Source organism: Cherax quadricarinatus, chromosome 79 (assembly GCF_038502225.1).
Source record: "Cherax quadricarinatus isolate ZL_2023a chromosome 79, ASM3850222v1, whole genome shotgun sequence".
Lineage (NCBI taxonomy): Eukaryota > Metazoa > Arthropoda > Malacostraca > Decapoda > Parastacidae > Cherax > Cherax quadricarinatus.
Genome location: NC_091370.1, coordinates 7,546,422 through 7,558,686, shown reverse-complemented (window position 1 = coordinate 7,558,686; position 12,265 = coordinate 7,546,422). Strand labels below are relative to the sequence as shown.

At 39.4% G+C, this 12,265-nt stretch overlaps 1 protein-coding gene across 1 annotated transcript in view; it reads left to right on the top strand.

Annotated features, from left to right (window-relative positions):
• The window catches only part of PIG-O (phosphatidylinositol glycan anchor biosynthesis class O), a 42,970-nt gene extending 31,903 nt beyond the window's left edge, over positions 1-11,067 (top strand). The window contains exon 8 of the mRNA XM_053796931.2: positions 10,147-11,067. Coding sequence (XP_053652906.2) covers positions 10,147-10,344 — 198 coding nt within the window. The 3' untranslated portion in view covers positions 10,345-11,067. The remainder of the gene's footprint in view (positions 1-10,146) is intronic.
• The last annotated feature ends 1,198 nt before the right edge of the window (positions 11,068-12,265 follow it).

The following is a 12,265-nucleotide window of genomic DNA, read 5'->3' as shown; positions in this document are numbered from 1 at the left end:
GGAGTTGACGTGTCGGTGGATGGATTTATGAAGGATGAGGTTAATCATAGAATTGATGAGGGAAAAAAGGTGAGTGGCGCATTGAGGTATATGTGGAGACAAGAAAACGTTATCTATGGAGGCAAAGAAGGGAATGTATGAAAGTATAGTAGTACCAACACTCTTATATGGGTGTGAAGCTTGGGTAGTGAATGCAGCAGCGAGGAGGCGGTTGGAGGCAGTGGAGATGTCCTGTCTAAGGGCAATGTGTGGTGTAAATATTATGCAGAAAATTCGGAGTGTGGAAATTAGGAGAAGGTGTGGAGTTAATAAAAGTATTAGTCAGAGGGCTGAAGAGGGGTTGTTGAGGTGGTTTGGTCATTTAGAGAGAATGGATCAAAGTAGAATGACTTGGAGAGTGTATAAATCTGTAGGGGAAGGAAGGCGGAGTAGGGGTCGTCCTTGAAAAGGTTGGAGGAAGGGAGTAAAGGAGGTTTTGTGGGCAAGGGGCTTGGACTTCCAGCAAGCGTGCATGAGCGTGTTAGATAGGAGTGAATGGAGACGAATGGTATTTGGGACCTGACGATCTGTTGGAGTGTGAGCAGGGTAATATTTAGAGAAGGGATTCAGGGAAACCAGTTATTTTTATATAGCCGGACTTGAGTCCTGGAAATGGGAAGTACAATGCCTGCACTCTGAAAGAGGGGTTTGGGATATTGGCAGTTTGGAGGGATATGTTGTGTATCTTTATAGGTATATGCTTCTAAACTGTTGTGTTCTGAGTACCTCTGCAAAAACAGTGATTATGTGTGAGTGAGGTGAAAGTGTTAAATGATGATGAAAGTATTTTCTTTTTGGGGATTTTCTTTCTTGTTTGGGTCACCCTGCCTCGGTGGGAGACGGCTGTATTGTTAAAAAAAAAATAAAAATAAAGATTTTTTTTTTTATAATCACACTGGCCGATTCCCACCAAGGCAGGGTGGCCCGAAAAAGAAAAACTTTCACCATCACTCACTCCATCACTGTCTTGCCAGAAGGGTGCTTTACACTACAGTTTTTAAACTGCAACATTAACACCCCTCCTTCAGAGTGCAGGCACTGTACTTCCCATCTCCAGGACTCAAGTCCGGCCAGCCGGTTTCCCTAAACCCCTTCATAAATGTTACTTTGCTCACACTCCAACAGCACGTCAAGTATTAAAAACCACTTGTCTCCATTCACTCCTATCAAACACGCTCACGCATGCCTGCTGGAAGTCCAAGCCCCTCGCACACAAAACCTCCTTTACCCCCTCCCTTCAACCTTTCCTAGGCCGACCCCTACCCCGCCTTCCTTCCACTACAGACTGATACACTCTTGAAGTCACTCTGTTTCGCTCCATTCTCTCTACATGTCCGAACCACCTCAACAACCCTTCCTCAGCCCTCTGGACAACAGTTTTGGTAATCCCGCACCTCCTCCTAACTTCCAAACTACGAATTCTCTGCATTATATTCACACCACACATTGCCCTCAGACATGACATCTCCACTGCCTTCAGCCTTCTCCACGCTGCAACATTCATCACCCATGCTTCACACCCATATAAGAGCGTTGGTAAAACTATACTCTCATACATTCCCCTCTTTGCCTCCAAGGACAAAGTTCTTTGTCTCCACAGACTCCTAAGTGCACCACTCACCCTTTTCCCCTCATCAATTCTATGATTCACCTCATCTTTCATAGACCCATCCGCTGACACATCCACTCCCAAATATCTGAATACATTTACCTCCTCCATACTCTTTCCCTCCAATCTGATATCCAGTCTTTCATCACCTAATCTTTTTGTTATCCTCATAACCTTACAATATAAAAAGTGACCTGAAATAATATAAACTCCCTATAGAATATAATATCAGGGCCCCAGTTATATATATACTGGCCTATTACATATCCCTCCAAACTGCCAATATCCCAAACCCCTCCTTTAAAGTGCAAGCATTGTAGTACTTCCCATTTCCAGAACTCAAGTCCGGCTTTATAAAAATGGCTGGTTTCCCTGAATCCCTTCACTAAATATTACCCTGCTCTCACACTAACAGCTCGTCCGGTCCCAGAAACTATTCATCTCCATTCACTTTTTTATTATTTTATATAATTTTTATGTTCTGATAATTACAATTTATAGTAGTTCTTGTGATTTCATAGCCAATCTTTGTTCTGACAATAATATTAGGTACTGAAATTGTACTCAGATTGTCACAAATACACTGACAGGTCAACATTTATGCCTGTTTTGGTCATTTACTACTGTCTATGAATATATACATAGTATTTATAGGTCCCAGCAATGTTTTAGACATGCTGGAGTATATATGAAACACCTTGAAGCATGGTGTGAAGATGAGTATTTTTAAACTGCCGGCTTTATTTGTTTTCACTGTTACACGTAAACTTATCTGTCTGTCTGTGTAGCTATGTCTGTTTATCTGTCTTTCTGTCTACCTGTGTGTGTGTTTCTGCCTTCCTTTGTGTGTCTTTCTGTCTGCCTGTGTGTGTGTGTGTGTCTTTCTGTCTGCCTGTATGTGTGTGTCTTTCTGCCTTCCTTTTTGTGTCTGTCTTTCTGTCTGCCTGTGTGTGTCTTTCTCTCTGCTTGTCTCTCTTGTCTCAGAGAGTTGCTCATGAGCCTACTGGTATTACACATGATCACGTCTGATTCCTGAACAAGTGAAAATGCATATTACTTGCCAGTTGCCAGTCATGCTTATTATGCATTGTATCTACTAGCACAGTATAGTACTTTGTCTGGATTTTTTGGGTTATCCTAGGTAATTTACACTATGTATAATTGTATTTACATATGTGTACCTGTCAAGTATTAATACTTGACGTGCTGTTGGAGTGTGAGCAAAGTAACATTTATGAAGGGATTCAGGGAAACCGGCAGGCCGGACTTGAGTCCTGGAGATGGGAAGTACAGTGCCTGCATTCTGAAGGAGGGGTGTTAATGTTGCAGTTTAAAAACTGTAGTGTAAAGCACCCTTCTGGCAAGACAGTGATGGAGTGAATGATGGTGAAAGTTTTTCTTTTTTTGGGCCACCCTGCCTTGGTGGGAATCGGCCAGTGTGTTAATAAAAATAATAAAAAAAAAATGTGTACCTGTGAGACAGAGACAGAGAAAGAGATAGACAGAGACAGATAGATACAGATAGACAGACGGAGATAGAGACAGCCAGTCAGCCAGCCTGCTGAATACGGATTGTTTCTTCATACTTGGATGACACTTCCAGTGGTACCAAAATTGAAAGGGTTTTGCACAAATGTTGCACATGGGTTATCGAGGTTTTTTATAATTCTGCGACCACTTGTGCCCACATCCACCTCAAGGCCAATAAACTCAAGGTAAACATCACTTTCCTCTTGAAAGGGAAGTGTTAATGCAACATGACGTCAGTGAATCCTTGGTGTTTGCCGCGCTGTTTGCTCTAGCTGGTGCTCAGTTGAGCTGGTGCTTCCACATGGTACTAAGTGGTCCTAGATTGTTTTAATACTGCACACACCGAGTGTTAAGACCCATTCTGTGCTGACCAGGCATCTCAGGTCAATCGTGCCAAATTTGGAGGCAGGAAAAATAAAACATTGATCTATGTTTGGAGTGCTAGCAATAAGAATGTATGTAGATCATTGTTTGGACAGTTAACAGGTTAATTATGAATACAGTTATTGAGTATTTTTCTAAGGAACTTTGATATGAATATTATTTCAGTTTTATAATCAAGGTGGCCCATACAGCATTTTCTAACACGTCCACCCATCAGAGAGGGATGGGGAAGGAATTGATGCTGACAGAGGGTTGTCGATCTAAGGAAATAGAGCTGATAACCTCCCATTTCCCAGGCACTGCATGATCCTATGATAATAATTCCAATATTTCTATGCAAACCATAATTACATTGATCTTGAATTTGTTTAACATAGAAGAACAATCTGCTCAGATTATATGTGCCAGTAAGTCACTTTGCTTTAAATTTTTATAATATACATGTACTCGAAGAATCCCTAGGCAGTAGGTTGGTAGACAGCAACCACCCGGGGAGGCTCTACCGTCCTGCCAAGTGAGTGTAAAATGAAAGCCTGTAATTTTTTTACATGATGGTTGGGTTGCTGGTGTCTTTTTTCTGTCTTGTAAATATTCAAGATTTCAGGTACGTCTTGCTGCTTCTGTTTACACTTAGGTCACACTACACATGCATGTAGAAGCATATACATGTATATACACCCCCTCTGGGCTTTCTTCTATTTTCTTACTAGTTCTTGTTTATTTCCTCTTACCTCCATGAGGAAGTAGAGCAGAATTCTTCCTCCGTAAGCCATGTGTGTTGTAAGAGGCAACTAAAATGCCGGGAGCAAGGGGCTAGTAATCCCTTCTCCTGTATTCATTACTAAAGTTAGAGAGAGAAACTTTTTTTTTTGTGGGGGGGGGGGGCCCACCTGCCTCAGTGGGAGATGGCCGGTTTGTTGAAAAAAAAAAAACTTAAAGAATCATTACTGTGCCTATTATCACTTATTTTGATACAATAACCAGCTGAACAGTGTGGGGTTCAAACCGATGGCAAGTCAGTCCTAAAACCAATAGGCCAGTGCACTATCCATTGTACCATGCTGGTCTAATAGGATTCATCCAACAAGGTGTATTTCTGCAGACACAAGGAAGGTTAACATGGGTCCCAATGTGACAACAAATACAGCTTTTATAGATGAATCTCACACCAGCATGGATGTGGTATGCTCTAGCCCAATTCCCTTCAAAGCTGTTACAAATGACTCGTGAAATCATACATGGTACAGTGAATAGCATACTGGCTTGCTGGCTTTAGGACTGACTTGCCATGGGTTCAAACCCTACCATGTTTGGTGAGGTGTTTACAGTCATGTCATCATGATTTAGTTGGTGATAAAATAAAAGCTGAAATATAATAATTATTGGATAACAAAATAGGATATTTTTATCATTAGTTATGTAATGCCTGTCATAAGCCAAACCTTAACTTGTTTAAGAGCTGCCTAGTCCATTATTATTATTATTATTATTGTATTTTTAAATGAACTGACCATATCTTACTGAGGCAGGGTGACCTAAAAAGAAAACAAAAGTTTTTCTTTTTAAATTTAGTAATTTATACAGGAGAAGGGGTTACTAGCCCCTTGCCCCTAGCATTTTAGTTGCCTCTTATGATATGCATGGCTTACGGAGGAAGAATTCTGTTCCACTTCCCCATGGAGATAAGAGGAAATAAACAAGAACAAGAACTAGAAAAAAAAATAGAAGAAAACCCAGAGGGGGGTATATAAATATGCTTGTACATATATGTGTAGTGTGACCTAAGTGTTAGTAGAAGTAGCAAGTCATACCTGAAATCTTGCATGTCTATGAGACGTGAAAAAAAGATACCAGCGATCCTACTATCACGTAAAACAGTAACGGGTTTCCATTTTACACTCACTTGGCAGGACGGTAGTACCTCCTGGGTGGCTGCTGTCTATCAGCCTACTACCTAGGATTATTATTATTATTAATTTTGTAACTCAGTGGCTATTTCCTGTCAAGGCAGGGTGACCCAGAGAAGAAAACATACACCATCATTCACTTAATTATCATTTATTATTATTATTATGATGGGGAAGTGTTAAATCCATAGGGGCTATGCTGATTTTGTTTTAGCAACTGGAGAATAAGTGGTAATCAGGCTTGATCCAAGGAGGGGAGGGCAACTCTGATGCATGGATCACCAACCCTGTACCAGCATCAAGACATCATATTCACCAAACTCTCAATACAAGCATATATCAAATAAACCATACCCCCGGCCGGGATTGAACCCGCGGTCATAGAGTCTCAAAACTCCAGCCCGTCGCGTTAGCCACTAGACCAGCTAGCCACAATAAGATTCATCCAACTAGGTATATTTCTACACCATAGGAAAGTTAGCACAGGCACCTCTGTGACCACAAATGCAAGTTTTTACAGACGAATCTCCAGCTAGCGTGGCCGTGACGAACTCTAGCTCAAGTCCCTTCACTGCCGTCAACATGACTCAAGAAATCGTAATGACACGATTGCAAATAAACCATATGGTTTATTTGCAATCGTGTCATTACGATTTCTTGAGTCAGATATATCAAATAGGTGATTGAGCTTGAAGAATTTTAATTTTACAGGTGGGAAAGATCAAGAAAATAAATAAATAATAAATAAGTAAATAGATAATGTTCCTTGAAGGTTTTCTTGTCTTTCTTCACCTGTAAAAACATTTTTTTTTTTTTTTTTCAACAAGTCAGTTGTCTCCCACCGAGGCAGGGTGACCCAAAAAAGAAAGAAAATCCCCAAAAAGAAAATACTTTCATCATCATTCAACACTTTCACCACACTCACACATTATCACTGCTTTTGCAGAGGTGCCCAGAATACAACAGTTTAGAAGCATATACGTATAAAGATACACAACATATCCCTCCAAACTGCCAATATCCCAAACCACTCCTTTAAAGTGCAGGCATTGTACTTCCCATTTCCAGGACTCAAGTCCGACTATATGAAAATAACCGGTTTCCCTGAATCCCTTCACTAAATATTACCCTGCTCACACTCCAACAGATCGTCAGGTCCCAAGTATCATTCGTCTCCATTCACTCCTATCTAACACGCTCATGCACGCTTGCTGGAAGTCCAAGCCCCTCGCCCACAAAACCTCCTTTACCCCCTCTTTCCAACCCTTTCGAGGACGACCCCTACCCCTCTTTCCTTCCCCTATAGATTTATATGCTTTCCATGTCATTCTACTTTGATCCATTCTCTCTAAATGACCAAACCACCTCAACAACCCCTCTTCTGCCCTCTGACTAATGCTTTTATTAACTCCACACCTTCTCCTAATTTCCACACTCCGAATTTTCTGCATAATATTTACACCACACATTGCCCTTAGACAGGACATCTCCACTGCCTCCAACCATCTCCTCGCTGCTGCATTTACCACCCAAGCTTCACATCCATATAAGAGTGTTGGTACTACTATACTTTCATACATTCCCTTCTTTGCCTCCATAGATAACGTTTTTTGACTCCACATATACCTCAACGCACCACTCACCTTTTTTCCCTCATCAATTCTATGATTAACCTCATCCTTCATAAATCCATCCGCCGACACGTCAACTCCCAAGTATCTGAAAACATTCACTTCTTCCATACTCCTCCTCCCCAATTTGATATCCAATTTTTCTTTATCTAAATCATTTGATACCCTCATCACCTTACTCTTTTCTATGTTCACTTTCAACTTTCTACCTTTACACACATTCTCAAACTCATCCACTAACCTTTGCAATTTTTCTTTAGAATCTCCCATAAGCACAGTATCATCAGCAAAAAGTAACTGTGTCAATTCCCATTTTGAATTTGATTCCCCATAATTTAATCCTACCCCTCTCCCGAACACCCTAGCATTTACTTCTTTTACAACCCCATCTATAAATATATTAAACAACCATGGTGACATTACACATCCCTGTCTAAGACCTACTTTTACCGGGAAGTATTCTCCCTCTCTTCTACACACCCTAACCTGAGCCTCACTATCCTCATAAAAGCTCTTTACAGCATTTAGTAACTTACCACCTATTCCATAAACTTGCAACATCTGCCACATTGCTCCTCTATCCACTCTATCATATGCCTTTTCTAAATCCATAAATGCAATAAAAACTTCCCTACCTTTATCTAAATACTGTTCACATATATGCTTCAATGTAAACACTTGATCTACACATCCCCTACCCACTCTGAAACCTCCTTGCTCATCCGCAATTCTACATTCTGTCTTACCTCTAATTCTTTCAATTATAACCCTACTGTATACTTTTCCTGGTATACTCAGAAAACTTATTCCTCTATAATTTTTACAATCTCTTTTGTCCCCTTTCCCTTTATATAAAGGGACTATACATGCTCTCCGCCAATCCCTAGGTACCTTCCCCTCTTTCATACATTTATTAAACAAAAGTACCAACCACTCCAACACTATATCCCCCCCTGCTTTTAACATTTCTGTCATGATCCCATCAGTTCCAGCTGCTTTACCCCCTTTCATTCTACGTAATGCCTCACGTACCTCCACCACACTTACATTCTGCTCTTCACTCCTAAAAGATGGTATACCTCCCTGGCCAGTGCATGAAATTACCACCTCCCTTTCTTCCAATACATTTAAAAGTTCCTCAAAATATTCTCGCCATCTACCTAATACCTCCCTCTCCCCATCTACTAACTCCCCTACTCTGTTTTTAACGGACAAATCCATACTTTCCCTAGGCTTTCTTAACTTGTTTAACTCACTCCAAAATTTTTTCTTATTTTCATTAAAATTTCTTGACAGCGCCTCTCCCACTCTTTCATCTGCTCTCCTTTTGCACTCTCTCACCACTCTCTTCACCTTTTTTTACTCTCCATATACTCTGCTCTTCTTATAACACTTCTGCTTTGTAAAAACCTCTCGTAAGCTACCTTTTTCTCTTTTATCACACCCTTTACTTCATCATTCCACCAATCACTCCTCTTTCCTCCTGCCCCCACCCTCCTATAACCACAAACTTCTGCCCCACATTCTAATACTGCATTTTTAAAACTATTCCAACCCTCTTCAACCCCCCCACTATTCATCTTTGCACTAGCCCACCTTTCTGCCAATAGTCGCTTATATCTCGCCCGAACTTCCTCCTCCTGTAGTTTATACACTTTCACCTCCCTCTTACTTGTTGTTGCCACCTTCCTCTTTTCCCATCTACCTCTTACTCTAACTGTAGCTACAACTAAATAATGATCTGATATATCAGTTGCCCCTCTATAAACATGTACATCCTGGAGCCTACCCATCAACCTTTTATCCACCAATACATAATCTAACAAACTACTTTCATTACGTGCTACATCATACCTTGTATATTTATTTATCCTCTTTTTCATAAAATATGTATTACTTATTACCAAATTTCTTTCTACACATAGCTCAATTAAAGGCTCCCCATTTACATTTACCCCTGGCACCCCAAATTTACCTACTACTCCCTCCATAACATTTTTACCCACTTTAGCATTGAAATCCCCAACCACCATTACTCTCACACTTGATTCAAAACTCCCCACGCATTCACTCAACATTTCCCAGAATCTCTCTCTCTCCTCTACACTTCTCTCTTCTCCAGGTGCATACACGCTTATTATAACCCACTTTTCACATCCAATCTTTATTTTACTCCACATAATCCTTGAATTTATGCATTTGTAGTCCCTCTTTTCCTGCCATAGCTTATCCTTCAACATTATTGCTACTCCTTCTTTAGCTCTAACTCTATTTGAAACCCCTGACCTAATCCCATTTATTCCTCTCCATTGAAACTCTCCCACCCCCTTCAGCTTTGTTTCACTTAAAGCCAGGACATCCAGTTTCTTCTCATTCATAACATCCACAATCATCTCTTTCTTATCATTTGCACAACATCCACGCACATTCAGACTTCCCACTTTGACAATTTTCTTCTTCTTATTCTTTTTAGTAATCTTTACAGGAAAAGGGGTTACTAGCCCATTGTTCCCGGCATTTTAGTAAAAACATATAAATTAATACACTTGAGTCCTGGAAATGGGAAGTACAATGCCTGTACTTTAAAGGAGGGGTTTGGGATAGTGGCAGTTTGGAGGGATATGTTGTGTATCTTTATACGTATATGCTTCTAAGCTGTTGTATTCTGAGCACCTCTTCAAAAGCAGTGATAATGTGTGAGTGTGGTGAAAGTGTTGAATGATGATGAAAGTGTTTTCTTTTTGGGGATTTTCTTTCTTTTTTGGGTCACCCTGCCTCGGTGGGAGATGGCCGACTTGTTGGAAAAAAAAAAAAAAAAGGAGAATGAAACTTATGACAATATTTTGGTTCGATTTGGACCGTTAAGTAGTCACACTGGTGACTAGTTAATGTCATTGTAAGCTTCATTCTCCTCAGTGTAGGTTATGTATGTATTGTTCCCATCACTGTATTGTACCCTTTTATTCCTTACATGATAGATGTTTTGGATTAAAGTTTGTCTCCATAAAAATGAGAATGGTATAACTTTCTTAATTCTGCTTTACAGTTGTTTTTCTCGGCTTTGGCTGCTTTCATTCTGCGACGACACTTGATGGTCTGGAAAATTTTTGCCCCACATTTCATATTTGAAGCTGTTGGATTTATTGTTACAAGTATTAGTGTGCTTGCTAGTATATGGTTTACACAAAGAATTTTGAAAGTACTCATTTCTTGGAGTGAAAGCCTTTACCACAAAATAAGTTGATATGAAGAAGAAAATTCATTTTCCTTTCTTTAGTTAGTTACAAATTCAAAATCAAGAGCTATAGATTTCATGACAAATGAAAAGGGTTTACATAAAATAAAAACACAGATATTGTATTGTATATAGAGATCTGAAATGAGCATCTCACCATATCATGAAAGCAAATTGTGCAAGAAATACTGGGGAGCAAACCTAATACAGAGGTATATGATACTTATAATTGTGGGAAAAAACAGACACCAACTGCAATAACACATTCATGTTTTTAGAAAGCATTTTGGTCCTCAGTACTTGGATACTCCAGTAAACAAGTCCTAAGTTATTGCATTATGTGGGGATCAAACCACCGTCTTTGCAGTTGTAAGTCAAGAACTATACTGATTTAGTCATCTAGTATACAAAAGAATTCTGTATAGTTAGCTCCAACTTCCTTATCTCACTTTTATACAGAATTCTTACCACCACATGGGCCTTTTGAATACAGCATTTGATCTGGGCATTAATCTGGTGCTGTATCCACATGGCTTATATGGCATTGGAATTTCTGTATAAAAGTGGGCTGAACACTAGGTGGAACTCATCAAGGGTATATATGTCAAGAAATGTTTATATCTCAGGGCACATACACTGTACTTTCTATTTTAGCAATCAAAATATTCTTGATGTCATGTATATTTGGCTTGCCTTAGTAACCATTGTGTAGTTGATAGGCTTTAAACATAATAAAGCAATCACTTTGGACTAACCACACAAAAATCTTTTGTTCATTCTGTGGCTGAGTTGGTATAACTTCGAACTTGCCTTTAGAAGGATGGTGGTTCAGTCCCCAGTATTCCTTACACAATATTGAGGTCTGGTGGAGGTTTCAAAATATATAGCTTGTTTTGTCTGACTTTTGATAATTTTTCTGTACAGTTTGTACAAATTTTATATTTGTAATGAAATCATTGTTATCACAAAGGAGTAGTTTATAAAATACTGTTGATAAATATGAGTGCAATTATTACTAAATAATATATTTAGTTAAATTTAAAATATTAAATGCAATTTTTCATATGTACAAATATTTCTTATGTATATTTTATTGTAAATAAACATTCAGGGTGGAATATTTTTTTCTTAATTGTGGTTTCCAGTTTAAAAAGTTTATCTATCACCTCATTCATGAAGAGGTCATGTTGGTGCAAATCTGTTAATGTATGTGTAACATACGTGATGTTGGCAAAGAGTTTTTCCTACAGGTAATTGGATTTACCCTCTCTATGGATCATACCTGATTACCTCCCATTTCCCATGTGCTATATGACCCTTGTGGGTTTAATGCCTTGTGAATTTATAATATACACTAGCCATTTATAAAAATGTACAGGTACAATTTTTTTTTTCAACACGCTGGCTATCTCCCACCGAGGCAGGGTGACCCAAAAAAGAAAGAAACACTTTCATCATCATTCACACATAATCAGTCTTTGCAGAGGTACGCAGATCTGACTGTTCAGATGTCACTCCAAACAACAAATACAGGTACCATCCAACTTACAACCGAGTTCGGTTCCAACAAACAAGTCATAAGTCGAACCTTACTACTGAATATCAACATCACATTTTTGTAATGACTTTATTTTATTGTTTTATTTTGGTATTTCATTTTTTACTTTACTTTTTATACATAGAAAACACGGTCGTAAGTCGAATGGTCGTACGTTGAGCAGGTCGTAAGTCGAATGGTCGTGTGTCGAGCAGGTCATAAGTCGGATGGTAGGTGTATCCCAGACCCCTCCTTCAAAGTGTGTGCATTATACTTCCCACCTCCAGGACTCAAGTCCAGCTAACTGGTTCCTCTGAATCCTTTCATAAAAGATTACCCTGCTCAGACTCTAGCAGCTCATCTTCATTCCTACCTAATACACTCACACATGCT